This window comes from Salarias fasciatus, chromosome 8 (assembly GCF_902148845.1).
Source record: "Salarias fasciatus chromosome 8, fSalaFa1.1, whole genome shotgun sequence".
Classification (NCBI taxonomy): domain Eukaryota; kingdom Metazoa; phylum Chordata; class Actinopteri; order Blenniiformes; family Blenniidae; genus Salarias; species Salarias fasciatus.
In genome coordinates this window covers 14301171-14320454 of record NC_043752.1, presented here as the reverse complement: position 1 = coordinate 14320454, position 19284 = coordinate 14301171, and the positions used below count along the sequence as shown (strand labels likewise).

General features: G+C 45.7%; 1 protein-coding gene across 1 annotated transcript; it reads right to left on the bottom strand.

The window, feature by feature from the left end:
- Nucleotides 1–2772: 2772 nt before the first annotated feature.
- Nucleotides 2773–19284, bottom strand: lhpp (phospholysine phosphohistidine inorganic pyrophosphate phosphatase). Its single transcript, XM_030098952.1, has 7 exons — nucleotides 19133–19284; nucleotides 18815–19002; nucleotides 18185–18338; nucleotides 18027–18090; nucleotides 17850–17942; nucleotides 16780–16871; nucleotides 2773–3365 (listed from the first exon to the last, which is right to left on the bottom strand). The coding sequence occupies exons 1-7, from the start codon at nucleotides 19282–19284 to the stop codon at nucleotides 3269–3271; spliced, it is 840 nt and encodes a 279-aa protein (XP_029954812.1). The 3' UTR covers nucleotides 2773–3268.

Here is a 19284-nt window from a genome sequence, read left to right as displayed (position 1 = left end):
AACACACGAACCGGGTAAAGACTGTTAAGGGGAAGAGGGTGGGGTTGGGGGTTGGGGGGGGCAAGCGCAAAGAGGGAGGAAATTCAGGCTTTGGCTCCGAACCCGATGACTTCTGAAGCTTCAGGGCCGTCCCGCAACCACCGAGAGCTGCTGGCACGGCTGCCCACAAGGGAAGAGCGAGTGATGAAATGTGGGGAAACCATGCGGCTTGGCGAGTACAAGCAGGAGGCCTCTGCACACACACACACACACACACACACACACACACACACACACACAGAAAGGGAGGGGACAAAATAACTGGCTGCTGTGAAAACAAGTGCAAGTTTCCACGGATAACGGCGCATTCAGGGCTGCAGGTGCGCGACGCCGCCTGGTCAGCTGACCCGCCGTTTCCTGCCGAACAGGAAGAGCGAAAAACGAGCGGAGACGGAAAGCCGAAGGTAGCGCACAGCTGGCGGCTGCTGGGGTGGGCGAGCGCAGGTGTGTGACAAGAGCAGCAGTGTGTAAAAAGGAGCCCAACGCAAACAGATGACATACTAACACACATGACTGCGGTGCGGATGCATGTGCGGAATGAGCTCGGCGCACGGCCGACATATCGAGCAGCTCTGAGACGCATTTTAAGAAGAAAGTCACGCGGGGTCACAAATCTTGTCGCATTTCTTGCTCGGATGACTCACAAGCTTGGCTTTATAGATTCGACAAACTGTACATTCGACTCCCCGTGCTACGGAGGAGTCACGGTCTCGAATGAACATATGCTGCAGGGTTTTACACTCCTGAGATGTCAGTCAGCATAAGTTGAAAATGAGATCATCAGCTTATTGACCTGAAGAGGCGGAGAAAACCGGGACGTCTGCAGACGCAGACACTCATAATTACGTTATGTAGGACAAATAGGCTAAATGTAGCCCTTTATGGGGTAAATCACCATATTTGGCAAGTTTTTTTTGCACTTGCTGAAATGAGTATTACAAGCTAGGAATAGATACTTATCAATTATAAAGATAGGTGTTGCTTTTTGGTAGTTCTTACTGTATTTTCCATGTCATTTACAGTGAAAACACTGATTGATGCCAAATTTTAAATTCCTGAAGCAAAAATATAGAATTCAAGAACTTTTTGTTAAAATTAATCAAGTCTGAGTGTGAGAGCACTTTTAATGCGGCTTTCTTGTTTGGTGGCAAATTGAAGTCTATGGCTAAATCATGTGTCAAACATAAGGCATGTGGGCCAAAAGTGACACACAAGAGGCTCCATTCCAGTCTGCCAAACCACCAAGAAAATAGTGAAAATTTCAAGGAACATCAATTAAAACAAAGTTTTCACGCAACAAAGAAAACCTTTAAAGTTTGAATTTAAAGTTTGTTATGTCTCTACATTACCAAGTCAAACAGAAGTCAAATACATACGACTACAGGCTGGAGTACAAAGGTGCTAAACTGATGCAACATTCACCTTCAATTGGATAATCAGCAGAGCAGCTTTAGTCAGCAGGGACTTGACGGTCTGTCAATACGTCCTGGACACTGAGATCATACATGTCCAGACACGTCTCCTCAAATGAGGTCACTCCCACTATCTGGCTTTACAGTGGAGAAGCAGCGGCGCGCTGCACCCCAGGAGGAACAGATCACTGTTTACCCAGCGCGTCAGTCAGTGGAGGTAAACTATTGCTAATTCGTAACTTGTGTGAAAGGGGTGGGCGACCTCAGGCCGACCCGGGAGGCGCGGCGTTAACGACCAGCCCAGTTCTGGGTCACGTGTGTGTTTATGTTTAAGTCCAAGTGCTGATGAACCCGCCGGGAAAACCTGGGCCGGCGTCCCCGAGACACCAAACCGCCACGGACCGGACAAAAATCACCTGGTTGAGGCCAAGCGAATTCATCTGAGAGTAGTCAAATACATGTTTAATGATTACAGGAGGCCGGCAGGCAGCGCCACGACGGACAAAATGCTGAGTAAAACAATATGTAGACTGTTAGCAAAGTGGGTACCAGCTGCTAGCACTTTTCTCTGTACATTAATATTTATTTTCAAATATGAACTGGGAGCGGTTCGCTCCGTTAGCGGGGAGTTTCATAACACTTTGCGGCCTTTCATTACGTCTAATTGCCCAATAACATTCAAGCTTGTGTCAGCTAATGGTGAAATGAACCAGGAAGACCTCAGTGAATCACTTGGCAATGGGGCTTTTGTTCTTGTTGAATCCATTCGGTACATTGAAACCTTGGGGGCAGCGATTGAGAATCGTTCGCTTTACGCCCCACTTCCGAAGGCCTCAATGATCCAACTGGCACAATGAAACACAATGACCACTTTTTTTTTTTTTCCTCTGAGCATCATTTCATTTAACCTTACCAAAGATACACTGGGAAAAAAAAAATGCTTTTCACCATTCCAGGACAATCCCCAGCAGAGGAAGCTTAGAGTCATGTAAATAAAGATAAGAGCAAGTACATTTGTGATTCTTCGCCGTGATGATGGAGAGTCCGCTTCATTCTTGTTTACAGAGAGGGAAACATGAGCTCAAGCACCAGCGTAATTCATCACGTTCGCCCGGGTTCTGCATTTATCATCCCTCAGACCGGCTCACTTCCCATTTCCAGCGATTTGTTATTGTTAAAACAAAAGCTGCTCCGATATGAATTCCAGTTTAAACCAGAGTCAAGGCTAGACTTTCCCCAGTGCTCAGAAACCTTGAGCTCTAAAAAAAAAAAAAAAAAAAAAAAAGCGACAATGACTCAGACGACTTTCCAAGATTTCACTCTTGAATTAGTTTATTTCAAAACACTTTCTGCATTCATTTATATCAGAAACTACATTTGTGCACAAGAATTTCTTCCCAGGCCGTCTCTATAAAAGCTTGTTGAAGAATCTGAGCAACAGGAGAAGACAGACGAGGAGAGTAATGCTGTGTGTTCACTCAGCGGCTGGTTACTGACGCGCTCATGCCGGCTGTAGGTATCTTATCTATGTCGCTTATGTCCTGACAGACGGGGGGTGCAGGACTCTCTCTCTCTCTCTCTCTCTCTCTCTCTCTCTCGCAGGCCTGGATAACAGCAAAAAACTGAAACTTTCAGTCCAGTTTGTTTGAAAAGCCAGACCCGTGTTTGACATTTCACACAAGCTGTGTTGGTTTAACACAGTGAAGCATTTGGACGGCTTTTGTATGTGATCTTCCCTACGCTATAAATTAACACTACTGAATGGTTTCACAGTACGTCGAGTGTTTCCGTCCGCCGCCGCCGCCGCCGCCTTGCTCTCAGCGCCCTCTCTGACGGAGGATCACGTCCACGGCCTGGGCCAGGTCGTCCACCGTGCCGTCGGCCGTCACCGCCGGGTGCCTCTCGTCGCTCGGCCTGGGGGAGGAAATGCAAAAGCAAAGAGCTTGAAGACGTCCGGCCAGGGGGAAAACCAGCCGCAGCTCGAGAGTCAGCGAACGAGAAGGCGGTTTGATGCTATCGGCCACTTTAACTACAAGCGAATGAATAAAATGGAAACAAGCCGGAGTTGATAGTTTTGGAAAATTCGGAAAAGCCAAGGAGAGTTTTACCCCACAGGCTGTGGAGTGAAGCCCACGGAGCCAAGTCTTGATAATAAACAGGGTTTATATCCTCTTAGTATAATCACACGAGCTCTCTTATTGTCAGCAGCAATGCAGTAAAAACCAAGGTTTTCCACTTTCTGTGCATCTGCTTGCCAATAGTCCATGCATGTTTTCTGTCTGCATTACCAGCTGTCACGCCGTGGTCTTCTATAACTGGGTGGGTGGGGGGGGGGGGGGGGGGGGGGGGGGGGGGGGGGGCTAAAACAGAACAAATGAGAACTGCTAATTCCAAAAATACCTGCTTCTAAAAATAAAAACGGGAAAATAACTAACAAGTGGGTGTCTAACAAGGGAGTTGGGACCCAATTAAAAAACTATAAATCCAAGTGTGTGCATGTGTGTGTGTGTGTTTGAGAAAATTAAAGACGGAGAGGAAAAACACATTTTTGCTTCAGAATTATCTACTGATGTTTATCCAAGCCTGCTTTTTCAGCCTGTTGTAGCAAAACGATCTCCAGATACTGATAAATGAATCTCCTCGACTGAAGACTTGTGTTACAACTCAAATATTATCCGGGGAATCAAAGACACTTCGTGTTGAAACTAATTTGCAAATGTTGGCGGGCCAACACGCTCGGCTGACAGAGCGTGTCTGTATTACGGCTCCCAGTATACTACAAACCACTCAATCAGTGGGGCGTCAAACATAAGGCTCGTGGACCAAAACTGGCCTGAAAGAGGCTTCAATCCGCTAAAACCAAGAAAAACTTTAAGATTGCAGCATTTTACTGGTGCAGCCCACTCAGGATGAAATTATGTTGTACATGGTCCCTGAGCTAAAATGTGCTCAACATCAACATATTTCCCTTCGATAAGTAGAGTGTAAAAGTAAGTATTCGATCAACTAAAGCAACAGGACGAAGGAATAAAACACTACCCTTTATCAACAGCCAAAAAGTGCCTGGCTAAATGCACCTTTGGTGAAAGAAATTGTACAAGAAAAACAAGGAAAAAGCTGAATTGAAGCATCATCAGTCAAATAAGAACAGTAACATTTTTTTCCTCCATAATTTTGGGCTCCGACTCGAAAAAGAAGTTGAAAAACAAACAGGGGCTCCTGACCGCAGCTCTGAGCCTAATCTTATTTCTACCTGGTTTCCTGGATAGTGGGGAAACTGCGGGGATCACGGGGGCGGCTCTGCCTATGTCCACACCGGCCGCTGCCATTGTTTGGCCCCCGGCCCGGTGATGGATGCAGATATGGCTGTTTAATCAGCTGGTGGGGGAAATGTAATCCATTTGGTGTGGCAGCGAGCCCGGGCCGGCGTGCTCGGCCCTTTTCACATCAAAAGACGGAGACGCCCCCCCTTCATTCATCTGCGGCCCGGCCCGGGAGACCTGCAGATGCCGTGCGGCCCGTGCGGCCCCCTCCAGGGCCGCCCTGCCCGGCCTCTGTGAGCCGGCTCTGTTCCGCAGTCACGGGTTGGAGCTCCAGATGGGGGCTCTTTGTCTGGCCCCGGGTGCGCAGCAGCAACACGCCGCCATTAATCCTGCCTTCTGAGGGCTCGCAGAGGACCATGGCAAATATTTGTGAGCCAACCAAGTGTAGCGACAGAAAGGAGAGGCCGCCCGGAGGGGAGGGAGGGGGCGAGGAGCGGAGCGGCGCTGAATGCCGAAGCCGCGGTGAATACGGCGGAGCGCTGCCATGTGTTTACGCATGTCTGTCAGCTGCCAGCGCTTGGGTTATGTGAGCCGGTCCGCTAATGGTCGGGGTGTTATGTCTCCTGCGCTGGATTACTCCCCGCACCCTTTTCTGCCCGAAGGACTGATTGAGTTCACACACGCACGCACAGGCATGGACGCCGCAGCACGCCAGTCACATGGCTCTTATGTTTCAAGCAGCGAAGCCAACGGCATCGACCGGGCCGTCTCCCCCAACCTGATGCCCCGTTAAATCTCCCCAGTCCTCTGCTGTTTTAGATATGCATGCATGTGTGTGTGAGTGTGTGTGAGTGTGTGTGTGTGTGTATTCATTTTGCTGCTTTCCTCCCATTGCAATGAATAATGAAGGAGTAACCAGGTCAATGTGACCATGCAAAATTCAGCACAATGCAGCTAGTGTTACCAGTGAGGTAATCCGCGGCTCGCTGCGCGTCCTTGAGGTCAATGCAATATCAATACGCGATGTGAAGAGATAAGTTTGGTCTTCGGGCTTGACTGACACCGCGCGGCCTTCGCACGGAGGTGAGGTCAGCTGCGGGCGAGGAGGAGGAGGAGGGCTGCAGCGCAAAACCCGAGTTCAACACAGCCGCCATCGCTCTGGAAGAGCTGTCTGCCGCTTCAGTAACTCGGTAAATGATCACAGATAAAAAAGCAATATGTGGTTCGTATTGAAGTGGGACACAAGCAAACAAGAACTTTGAAAACCTGTGGAATTTAACATTTTGTCATGAAAGAGACACTCATCAGATCTGTGGACTCGATGGTTAAAAGCTCATAAAACGACCAGGTGCATTCTACATAACTGGGCTGATCTTGTAGGTTTTTTTCCACGTTTCTCAAATATGATTCAGATCACACCTCTAATCCCGTACAACAGCTATGACATGGCGGCGGATTAACCAGTTGTGCGAGCGGGACGCAGCATCGGCGTGGAGAACATACTGCACGGGCCATGTGAAGCGTTCCAGTCATAACACGATACGCAGCGCTGTAAAACGACGACGTGCATTTTGTCTGCGAGCCGGCTGCGGCTGCAAGAAACGAAAGTGGATCCGAATGACTTGTGAGGTGACTGAAAGTCAGCTGTGAGCAAAAGATGTAGAAAGTCGACGTGCGATTCAGAACTGAAAGCTCAAGGAGATCTTATCTTTGGGTTTTTTTGTGCAGACATCTGAAAGTCACGGTGGCCGACCGCGGGGCTGAGAGGCACGGCGAGGCTTCCGTCGGTTAATGCTTAACGCTCGGGAACAAACACAGCGACGTGCACGGCGAGGAGAAAGACCTGTCACACGCACCCTGTTTTGATCCATAACGTTGATCTCGCTTAACGTCTTCGTTTTTTTTTGTTTTTTTTGCCGAGTCGTCGTTCTGCTCGACATGGAGCGGATGAAGCAGGCATGAGGGCCGAGATGAAAAGTTCAGAGGGAGACCTGCTTTCAGGGCTGTAACCAAACTCTGTGGTGAGATTGACAAAAAAAAATAAAATTTAAAAAAAAAGAGGAGTATTTAGAGATGTGAGCCGCCACCTGGCCATGAAGTTAGAGATCACACCGAAAGGAAAACATTCAGTCTGGAAAAACACTCAACCCAGTTCCCTGCGTAGGTTTGTCATACCAGACGAGTGAAGGCGCTATCAACCAAAACACCGTCTATTCTCACAACAGGGCAAACCACGCGGCCGCAGCACGGCTCGGTGGCATCCAGGAGTTTAACGCTCAGCCAAACCTTGTGTGTGAGACATTAGAGGCCGACGTGAGACAAAAGCGTCCTCCCTCTGGCCCCGGGGCGGAGGAGGAAAGGTGTGTGGCTGTTTGTGTTGGTGCTCGGTGAGCCGAGGCCCCGAGGGTGAGAATGTGATCACGGTTTGACTGGCTGTGTTATAAATAAAAAGGTCACGGGAGTGACTGATGGTGTATCAGGATACTGGAAAACAGTCGGTGAGAAAAAAGTAGATAAAGTCTCGGGTTTTTATCGAGTGTGTCTCGCTCTCTTTCCTTTACCTGGTATTTACACGACACGGGAATAATACAGCTGCAGCCTCTTTTGGGAAAAAGAAAGAAATAAACAGCCCCACAGAATACGGGAAACCACCACAGTGCGTGCGTGTTGTGGCAACAGAAAACACAGATGCAAAGGTGGAGGCTCGACATCCTCTGCCGAGAGTGTGAGCGTGTGTGTGTGTGTGTGTGTGTGTGTGTGTCGCCCTGCAGCGAGCGTTATCACTCTGTGGCGTAGAAGGCTGCGTCGCGTTGAATCATGACGAGCAAACAGCTGCGGCACGGTTTTCACACGTTACACAGATTGACGGTTCTTTTCCAGTTAGGCAGGGCATGCAGGGGCTTCCCTCCACGCGGCGCCGAGAGCCGCTTCATCACCCCATCCTGTAGCTGTACGAAAATAAAAACCAGTGTGAGTGATTTGTGTGTGTGTGTGTGAGAGAGACAGAGGAAAAGAGAAACAGACAATCCCGACGTGTCAAAACCGTCGACGGAAAGTTTCTGTCCTTCCCAACCAGAAACACACGAGAAGAGCAGGACGCAAACCACAAATCACCACTTTCTGTTTCTCACAGCGCTGCTCGTCTCAAATCCATACAAGCTGTGTTTTGTTGCCTTTTACAAACACACCAATTTCTATTTATAGGAGTTCAGTTAGATTTACATCTGTGTATACCACTTTGTAAACCTCTGATGCACAGTTTAAGTTTTAAAGCTGCTGATTTATAATTGATGAATCCTTTCTTAAATCATCCTTCCACGGCTGAGTTTCAGTCTTCAACATTTGTAACTCGTTTTTACACTTTTAAAGACTCACTACAGACTCATCAAGGCGATGAGAGCGCCTCTTGTTTATTTGACCAAATTTTCCCTTTCGCAGCACTTCACAGCTGTCCTGGCAGCGCTGTGCTCAATATGCAGGGCTTCATGTGACCCAGATCTCACCGCACTCTTTTCACCGGCGTGTTATTAGAAGCAGGGCTGCCGACGACTGCTCAGTCTCTGTTTGTGTACGTCTAAACGCGCATGAGTGTTATGTTAGAGGGGGACGGACCGCTGAGTCACACACTTTTTTTTTTCTTTGGGATATAGAAAATGCAAATACGCGTGTGCAACCGCACACATAAACACATAGATTGAAACCACTTGGAGGAGAAGCGGCTGAGACAGAAACCAGGCAAGGGCCCAAGTCCCCCTCAGCCAAGCAGCTTGTCAATTGGTAATTGCGAGAGGGATTGGTTCTCCTTTGAAACGGCGAAGGGTCTGTGTTCATGTGTTTAAGAGGCAGTGCCATGTTTCAGCCTGCCATCTGTGGGCTTTAGCTCTCCGATTCTCTCCCGCTCTCGCTCGTTTTCTTTCCTTCTCGTTTCTCACGGGTGGAAAAAGTGCCGCCGGGAGGGGGGGGGCTCGGTGACCGAGGCCCGGACGCCTCCTTTGTCTGTCTGTGGGAGTCTGGTCTCACCGTGAAAAAAAAAAAGAAAAAAAATAAAGGTGCAGGTTAATTATTAATATCTCATTGACTTATAACGCACGGCAGGCTTCAGAGGAGGGGAAGCTGTCACCCCGGGGTGGTGAGGGACGGGCAGAGCGGGCGTGGGCGCCCAGTGGAGCCTCTTCCAGCTCTTTAACCTCTTTGTAGCTGCACTGCCACGTCCCTCTGTGATCAGGTCTCACTTTTTTTATGGCACATCGCTATACTCCACAGTCAGATTTGTTTCAGCTGAGCAGAAACCTAAAACGCGTGTCTGAATGAAAAGGGGACTTTTTTTTTTTTCTCCATATATCGAGGTCCTGAAGAGTCTCTCTTTACCTTTGTATCTCCCAGGTCAGACGTGTGTTTCGCTGCTCAGATTTATGACGAGGTAACTGATCCCGGAGACCTCGGGTGACACCTTACTGCTGCAGACAGACCGGCCGTGGAGGAACACGGGATTTACTGCAGAAGTCAGTGTGAGGGAGGGATCCTATTTGAATGAATTAGTAAAGGGTTAAAATATTACAAATAAATCTTTAAAGAGCTCAAACACTCATCAGAACTCAGTAGCAAGAAACATAAACATGGCTTCATAATTTGGCTAAATGTGGATCATGTCATGCTTCTGATTAGCTGTAGCTCCGTTTAGCTATATTTTGGCATTGGTATTGGCAGTTGGAGTAAATATAAGGATGAATTGATATTTTTTTTTCCCCACTGCAATCTGGACTTCCTCATTATGGAAATTAGATTTCATCTTCTGTCCTCTGCAGACAAACAAGCGGGCGAACTGACAGGCAGTGGAGGAAAACTCATTTTTCTGGAAGAGTAATGCATAAACCAATCAAATGTATGTGAAAGCTCAAAATGGGGAATGCGTTTGGGGAACTGATAGTGTTTACATTCCCTACAAAGCTGCCAATTGCAATTTAAGGAAATAGGCTGAAAACAGATTAAACTGAGTTAATTAGCACATGGATTTGTGACTAATGCTGCTATTGACCGAAACTTTAATGTGATCCTGGCTGCATGTTTACAGTAAATAGAATTTAGGAAAATCTCATTTTTTTCCCCCCTCATTCCTGTGCCCTTAAAAAAAGACTAATTGGTTAACATCCTAATTGCTGTGATCACGTGAAATGAAAGGAGTGGAAATGAAGAAGGATCCCTCATCTGGAGAGAAAAAGATAAGGTAGGAGCACAGCAGCCAGGAATGAAACCCGGCCAACAAAACCCTTCATTCTTAAGTTATCTGTTAAAAAGGAGGGAAATCCAGCAGTGGAAATAGAAGCCTTATGCAACATGTGTTTTCCTGTTTTGCCATGTATAAATACAGTCAGGACCCTGCTGACTGGTGGCAGAGATAGCGTGCAGAAGCGAACTGCTCAGCTCATGTTCTGTAATTTAATCAGCGTTCTTTGATTACTTGGTCTGATACAGGATTTAAATATGTACACCGGCGTAAAATCTTAAATAAAAATAGAGACAATGTATTGATGTGCACTATTATGTATTTTTTCCTGTCTCTGACTGTTTGTTCACCGCAGGACAAAGAAACTGTACGGATCTTGATTTTACTTTCTCTGACCAACAAGGCGAGCCCGGACACAAAAGAGGGTCCCTGTGGGTTTTGCTCCAGTTCAAAGGCCATACTGTGCCCTTACCATGATTCCACGGATTAGTGCAAAGAGTCCCTGCTCTCACACAGCGGCAGAAAGACACATTTAAACAAACAGTGCGACTCTGTGGAGCTGACAGCCGTTTGAAAGGTTCAGAGCCCGAAGCCTCGGCGAAGAAGAATGCACTCAGATAACCTCACTTCCTTCCCACACAGGCAAAACTAATGTGCTTGCAGCGGCTGAAGGGACAGGGTGTGGGACGGCTGCTGTTATAATAGACATTATAAAACACCGGCGCAGTTGTCAACAAAGAGAAATTCTTCACAAAGACCAGAACGAGCGGCAGCACAGAGAAAGTGTGAGTCAAGCCCAACCTGCTCGGGCATGACGGCACATTAAATCCAGAGCATTAGCAGGCCGCGCCGTGGGTGAGAGAGAGCCGTCATAATCGTCTAGGTGATAAACACAAACAAGGCCTTGAAATATAGGAGGCAACACTGGAAACCGTGTACATTATCAAATCCACTGACGCTAAAGGACACCCGAGGAGGGCTGAAAGATAAGCTAGGGTGAAATACAGTATGTACCTGAGAGCCATCCCAGGGGCAGAGCTCGGTTTATAAAGGAGATTACGCTGCAACCACGGCTGTGCGCAGAAGACACGGCCGCACCGTCAAGGTTCAGGGTCTCAGACGAGCACAGAGCCGTTCCTGAAGCCCAGCGCTGCTGTTCGGAGTGTTTTCTGAAGCCTGAGTCATAAGAAGCCGAGGTCTGATCAGAGGAGGAGCATCGCCCCCTCAAAACATGCAGAACCCCATGAGAAACTAAACCAAGACTCAAACTAAGCATCAAAACTATGAATTCTCTCTTTTTTGGATCAAATCCTGAAAAGTTCCCAGAGTTTTATTTTTCCTCAAACTTCCATTGTTCAGCAAATTTACAGTTCGAAAAGACGATTTTGTTTTCAGCCTCTATTTATAGGGGCCCAGTTGTGAGAGCCCACTTCTGAAGGATAACCCCCCCCCCCCCCCCCACTCGTTCTCTCAACAGGATCAAGACTGTTGACAAGTGTGACTAATTGCCTGTAATTTGACACCAGCTTCACTATATTTTAGCTGCTGCGTTGCCGAAAGCAGACGACCAAATAAAGACATTTGCATCGAGCTGACAGGCCTTCAGACTGAACTGTGTCAGTAGTAGCCAAAGTGGAAGCCTTTAATATTTGCATGCGGAGCGTTTGGACGAATGTAACTCATTACACAATACTGGCCGTGTGACACGTGTGTCTTTGCTCAAGTATAACAGCTTGACTGATAACGTGTGTGTGTTAACCACTTGGACTTTACACAAGTTCACAGCTACGAGTATTTCTATCAAAACAAAACCGCGTATCTGATTGAGAGCGGGAGATGTCGACTGGAAGTGAAAGCGCCATCGCTTCATCTCTAAAAACAACTAACCTTTAAGGTAAAACCGGAAGTGGAGCGGCATGAAAGTTAAACTGTCGATGCTGATTTCACTTCGTAATGAAACACAAGATACGTCCAACAGGTAAATACGAAATACAGGGATTTATTTTCATTTATTTGTTGCGTCTACAAGGCTGAAGGAGCGCATACTTCTCCAAATGTGTAATAATAGCTGAAAAAAAAAAAAAAAGAAACATATCCTTGTTTTTGTAAGTTGTCTGCCAACGTAGGCAGGCATGCAGCGTGAACCCAGAGAAATGTTGCTCCAACATGGTTTTACGCGCACATGCCGAGTCAGCGTGTTTATTTTACTAAATGCAGTAAAGCAGGAGCCTGGAGGAGCAGGTCACGTTCCGCCCAGAAACACCGCTGAGGGGGGAAACTAATCCGGACAGTAATCACATGGTTACCGACCCCCCCTGTAACGCTCGCTTCCTGTTGCATCCCTCAGTGACGGCCACAGACAGAAAGGCCGTGAACCGGGCTGCGGTTTTGGGAGCTTGTATCTTCAGGGACTCGCTCTCTCTCGCTCGCTCTCTCTCTCTCTCTCTCTCTCTCTCTCTCGAGAGCCTCAATCTGGCTCGGCCTGCTTGTTTCCCAACAGTCACATTAGCAGTCAAGCGTTGGCCGCAGGGAGAGGCTTACAGTGTAAACCACTCTGCTGTGTGAAAATGTTTGCTGTGGATTCTCTGCCAGATACCGACGGGAATCCAGTCTGAGCCTCCGCTCACTCAGAACGCCCATCAATACTTATCACTACACGGTGTTTTCCTTCGGCAATAATCACACCCGTCGGTATCGAGATGCGTGCTGGAGTCTGGAATTCTATATATTTGATGATGACGGATACGGCAGCGGTGGCCATTGAACCGGTTTACAAACAGCGCCGCGAAGGAACAGCGTGACATGAACCTGCCTCCACCGAGCTTCAAAGCTTCCTTGAAGACAAGAGAACAGAAACAAAGATCACGGGACCAGCCAAGGCCACAGACTGTGGGAGATCACTGTGGAAAAAAAAAAAAAAAAAAAAAGACAACATACAAAAAAAACCCCCCCAGAGGACAGAGAAGCCAAGAGCAGCACACTCAGAACCCCGGGGAACACTTCCATGACACAAGAAGGGCAATAAAATCATAAGAAAACATTAAAAAACTGAACCAACATCAATCTGAAACTTTACATCCATTCTTTTTTTTTTTTTTTCCTTTGCTGCTTTATCTGGTTCAGGCGAAAGCGAAGGTAGAGTACACACTGGCAAAGTCGCCAGGACAAACACAGACAATTTAAAGTCGCAAATTGACCTCAAATGTGTGTTTATGTATTGTGGGAGGAGACCAGAGTATTTGGAGAGAACCCATACACACACACACACACACACACACACACACACACACACACACACACACACACACACACACTCAGGATGGACCTCCGAACCAGACTTGAACAAGTCTGAAAGGAGACTGATCACTACAACAACGTGGAGTTTCCACGGTCTAATAAATGACAAATGCTCCTAATAATTTCAGCTTATAAGTAATCAAAACTGCATAAATGCAGTTTGTCAAAACATTACAGTATCTCATTGCATTATCTTTTGTATGAGTGTCAAAATAAACGCCACAAATCTAACGGAATTTATTGATCTTTCTCATTTCTTCCGGTACCAACTAGTGACTCAGCAACAAATCACTCTAAATAAATGAATACTAGGTTGTGTCACTGTGCACAAATTCTCAAAGAATTTTAGTCGGTAAGTAAATTTCATCTACACAGCTTGACTCCAAGTGACTATAAAATCCATTAACGCAACTTTAAAAAAGTGTCCTGGAGGAAATTTCTCCATAACTCCTTCCTTCATCTGTGTTAAATTCGGTTCATAAGGGTTTTTTTTTTTTTCCCTGAAGACAGGCAGGAGAGAATAGAACACAATAGGAAAATAAACAACCAGAACCAAGCTTTCAGTGGAAACTGGTAATCGACAGCCACGGAGCAACACGTAGATTTAATGTTCTGAAAACTGCACAAGAGGCTGAGTGAGGATCCAACACTGGCAGACTGTTCCCATGCAGCCGATTACCATCAGCAGCCGGATCTCCATCCGCTTTCTGGAGGTTTGGCTCCTCTTTGTAAACCTGGTCCACGTTAGAGAGCGGAGGGCGCTCCGGTTCCGCGGAGGTGCGCCGACTTCTGCTCCTTATATCAGAAAAACCGACTCCGACGAGCCCAAGGGGCCCGACACACACATCAGGAGTTTTCAACTCTCCCTGCCCCTCAGCAGCTCGCACACAGATGAATTCACTTCGAACCACGTGAAGATTTTACCTTTAATCATCCCTTTTAAGATGAGTTCACTGTCGAGATTACAGGGACGCAGACGGCAGACGCTCCTGCTTCCAGCGGATCTAAATAAAGCCGAGAAGCAGAGCAGGTCTTATGTGGTCCCTGCTGAGGGACAGTCCCGTATGTCAAGTGAAAAGTTTTTTAATATAAGCCGATATGATTAGATTTGTCAGTGATTTGTATCTTTTTCCCCTTCCTGTCTTGTCACTGGTCTTTTCTTTTTCTTTTTTTTTCTTTTTTTTTTTTGAAGACGTCTTTTCTGCGAGCCTGATGGGAACTGGAGGCCTGCGCAGCATCTGGTTGACTTGGAAACATCTGTGTTTTCACAGATCTGACTGAGGGTTTATAGCTGCTCAAAGCAAGCTTGGGTTCACTGGGCCTGTTTGGCTAAACAATGTTAAATCTCACGTCTCCGATACCGCTCGCAGCCCCACTGAAACGCAGCTCGCGTCACGTTCCCTCCTCCAGTTCTCAGGGAGACTGCACTTAGTGTTGGAAAGGAATACTATTATATCATCTATTATATTGTAAAATTAGCTGCAAAATTATTGCATCAAGTTTACCCGAGGAAATTATAAAAGACTATTAAACTTTATGAATTTACATGCCATAAAATTCTAATTTGAAACTTTGCCTGAGTGAAGGTCCGGTCCGCCAGGTTACCACAGTCCGCTGGGGTCAGTTCAGCCAAACTACGCCCCACAAATAACAAGACGGATAAATGTAGGTATGGAAACAGATCTGAGTGTTTCGTGTCTATACAGGATTCTTTATCAAGAGCTGATTCGCAGATGGTTTTTATAGACTTACATGAACACGGGGCAAATACAACATGTCTTGTAACCCGACACTGATTACACATATGCCGTTCTGCTTGTTCATTCGAGACAGCTGCTCTCTCATAATGAAACAAATATGGCTGAGCAGAGATATTACTCGATCTGCTCTCACAAACTCAAAACCAACACTTTAACTATTGAGGGAGCGTATTGAGCAGCTTCCTTATTTTGTTATGTTTCTTCAGAGGTAAATAACTTTAAGAGCGGCTTTTTAAAAAAATGTATTCATGTTGATATTGAGAGAGCGTGAGACTTCCGCTTCAAACTACTCATGTATTGACAAGTCACCCCTTTACCTCCAGTTACTGTGTGATTTTTAAAATGTGATAAAACAATTATGACACCCTCTTCGCTGCGAGTAACACATTAGTGTGTGTGACGCTAATGCTGAGAGAGAGCTGTTAACAAGATTTTATAAAACCTTCTAAGAAATGTATCCAATTTAGACATATTTTGACACTAAAAGTCATTTAATGTGTCCATGTTTGGCCAGTTTGATACTTTCTCACAAACTTTATTACAAACATATGCTTCATGATGAGCTGTCTGGATTCATACGGCATCGGTTTACAAATTCACATACCAGCAGACACACACACACACACGCACGTACGCACATGTGTGTCATGGGTGCACACGTAAGTACATTAAAGTCAAACACACCCACATGTTCTTGTCATGCACGCAGACGCAGGACGCAGGTTTCACAGTGAGGGACTGCGCTCTCTTAGTCCAGGATTAAAGCTGAATGATGCTCAAGCAGATTACTTCAGTGTTCTCTGTTCACATGACCGCGACCTGCATGCCAGTCTGCGGCGGCAGCGCAGGTCATGGTGCTGTTCACACTAATCAAGAGGTGCGCGGCCAAACAAAAATGGCAGCAATGTCAGATGTCACGTCTTCGTGTCTTTAACAATAAGAAGAAAAAAAAAAAAAGTGAGATTAAGTTGTGTTCCATAATGCGAATTAATGGTACATTAATTCCCACTACTACTCACGATTAAAGGAGGAAATATCTTCTCCTATCTTGTCAAAACATCCGTTACCAAATGACTTTAAACATACATTTTAATGCACAGCAGATGTGACATGAAGCCGACTTATATCAAGACACTCCCTTTACTCCCAGTTACTTTTTCACTCCATTCATGCCAGAAACTGGTCATTTTTCTTCTAAAATAATCAACCATATGTTTCTGTAATTACACCCTGAGAAAGGCGCCCTGGTAATCTGCAGATTTGGGCCCATAAATCCTTCAGCGACGATGACCTTGTGCGCAACAAACAGCACTCGGCATGTGGAGCGAATAAAAGCTTTTTTTTCTGGCAGTTCTTCAATCAATTGAACAAATCTGCAGGATTTAAGAATGACCAAGTGGATTCACAGAAAACCTATGTGCTGTGGAGGAAACTTGTTGGAAATCTGCTGTAAGGGCGCCCTCTAGTGGCACGGAATGTGTACTCTTGCAGGTGACATCTTGACCTAAATATAAATCAAATACATTGATATATCGAACCATTTGAACTACTAACTTCATTGTTTTGTATATCTAAAAATGTTAAGATATTGTAAAACCAAATATTTAAAAAACTATGTAATATTTTGTTCAAATGAGGATTTGAAAGCACAGATTGAGCGAGTGAAGAAGCTCACGACGAACTGAGTATTTCAAGCTCGAGTGTCCGGTAAAGATTCTTATTCTCCAGAGACCAGCTGATCCATGTCTGTTCACACGGTTGTGTTTATTCGGCGATGAACTCACCTGTATTTGCCGGTTCTGACTTGCACCCCTTTCATTCCGCAGTGCTGGGCTCCGCCTACATCGTTTAAAAGATCATCTCCAATCATCAGTACCTGGAAACAAACGGAGAATTTAGTTTTTAAGCCATGTTGAAGAACCTGGTTTATTAAATTTTCCTTTGATGTTATGATACCAATTCTATTAAAAAGTGCTTTCGATTAAAGACAAATGGAAAAATTATGTCTTCCACCTGGCTTTAAAGGCCTACAGTATAAGGTGTGTATCAGCCTGGTACATCGCCTCTAGGAAGGTCGCGCTTCTCCTCAAAAACTGTTTTCTCTCCACTGACTCAGCTCTAAAACATTTGCACTGCTCACTGTTTGCTGGGAAAACTACCAGACAGAGGGAAACAAATCCACATGAAGTGTTTTAACAAGCAGCTGCAGAACGCAAGAAAAGAAAACTGGGATTCTAGGAATAGATCGAAAATTGTTAAAGTCAGCAGAAGCATAATTTTGGATAAACAAACTTTCATGTGGATTTTTTTTGTTCTGAAATGTCAAAGACTAAAACTTCAATCAGTCCTTTTTCTTTTTATTTTAGCAACGTGTCAGACACATGATGTGGAAAGCAGATGATGTGAAATGCAAAGTTTAATCTTCTCGATTTCTGAAGGTATGCTCCTGAATCTTTAAACCAAATTGTGAAACAAGTAAGAAACTCAACAAATGAAGACTTTCCACTTTGGGAGGAAAAAGGAAAACCTTTTGGAGATGGCTGCAGTTTCAGTGTGAGTATGACTCAGCAAAAGAGGAAAATTAATTAATAAAGAGACGTGAGCTTTGAACTGCCAAGAAACACAGTAGCAAGTCGCAGATTCTTGGACTGGGACTCCGTGTTCACTGACAGGACAGCCGTGAAACAAGTGTTGAGACGTCTGCTGCGTGAGAACCACACTGATACACACAAAGCCATAAGTTCACACATTTTGCCAAGATCGGATGTTTTTTTCTGTTCCATACATCTGACATTAGCAACTGGGAGGATATTCAGCCAAATATTAATTACTAAACCTGTCATCTATCCGTCACCTCATGTGCTTGGAGCTGCATGTCATTCAGAACGCTCTGGAAGAAAGTGGGAGACGGTTTTCCAATGACCTCTGCTTTCAAATCACAGGCATACTGGAAGCAACAGGAAAATAATGTCAATAGGTACATTTTATTGTGTAAACGCTGATCTGGACTCTGACTGATATGAAGGTGTACCTCCAAAGCCTTCATGTAAACTCCAACATCGAGTTTTAAACCATCCGTCTCCTTGTAATACCTCCTAGAAACACAGTGACAGTGAAAATGAGTAAATTATTATCAATAAATGAAATGCATTGATAACTTAAATAAACATAAGAGGAGAAATGCATTACCCTTGGCCCAAAGAGAAGAGCACTGGCTTTTCCAGGCCAATAAGGACCCTGAATGCCTCATTTAGGTTCTGGTAGGTGAAATGTTCGGCTGCATCTCCGATGATTACACAGTTTGGGCTGCTCTTGTCAACGCCGTCGAATTCTGGGACAAGTCCTGCAGAACAGAAAACCATTTCTGAATTAACCAATGCACGAAACCCGACAGAATTAAGACATTACATGTGTGACATTTTGCCATTTGGTGCTTCCCAAAATCAAAATCAAAATCAATCTCCACATCAACACAATTACACATTCGTGGGATCAGCTTGGGAATGCTGTTCATGAGTGACATGGCAGTGTGTGTCCACTCTGGTGACCACCAGAGGGTGTGCCAGATTGTTCTGGCTGTGTGTGGTTCTTCCACACCACTGATGCTCCTACTGAGTGAATAAATGAATTCTTACATTGGTATTATCTGTAGTTTTTCCAAGACTTAAGTCACAGATTCATCAAACAAGAGTGAATAACAAAGGAAAGCTGTTTGTCACAGGCAGGGATGATCTGGATAGTTCTTTCATGCGTGCAACTCACATATTCAGTTCTACTGCACAGCCCACAAATGCACTGCAAATGTGTCAGAAACATTACCATCATGCACCAGCAGGTGAGGCCGGAGGTTCCTCTCTTTCAGGACAGCTATGGCTGCAGGTGCAGGAGGGAACACCTCACACACAGAGATGTCAAAGCCCAGCCTTTGCAGTTTGGCCACGAACTTCTCTCTGGTCGCCTGAGTCTCGTTGGTGCAGAAGCGCAGCTGCAGGTCGGACTCTTTCAGCCTTTTAAAGAAGTGTTACAAGATGTTTTTGACAACACATGGGAAGTGACAGCTTGTGCTGTACCTACACAGTCCGCATAAACATGCAGAAAAAAAAAAAACCCCAACGACGGATAAAACTATTCACTCACTTTTTCACAGCTTCGATGGAGCCGGGAATGGCAACTCCGTCGCCCTCTCCACTTTCATACAAAACTCCACACAGGTCTAAAATGACTCCTTTCAAACTCTTCGCACATCCCGGCCATTCCCTGTCAGCCATGGCGGAGCGCTCAATGCGCAT

Coding starts and splice junctions, on each gene's coding strand:
- lhpp (XM_030098952.1), bottom strand. CDS start 19,284: ATGCGCATTGAGCGCTCCGCCATGGCTGACAGGGAATGGCCGGGATGT. Junction 19,003..19,132: donor TCCATCGAAGCTGTGAAAAA/GTGAGTGAATAG, acceptor CTTCTTTAAAAG/GCTGAAAGAGTCCGACCTGC. Junction 17,943..18,026: donor TTTACATGAAGGCTTTGGAG/GTACACCTTCAT, acceptor TGTTGCTTCCAG/TATGCCTGTGATTTGAAAGC.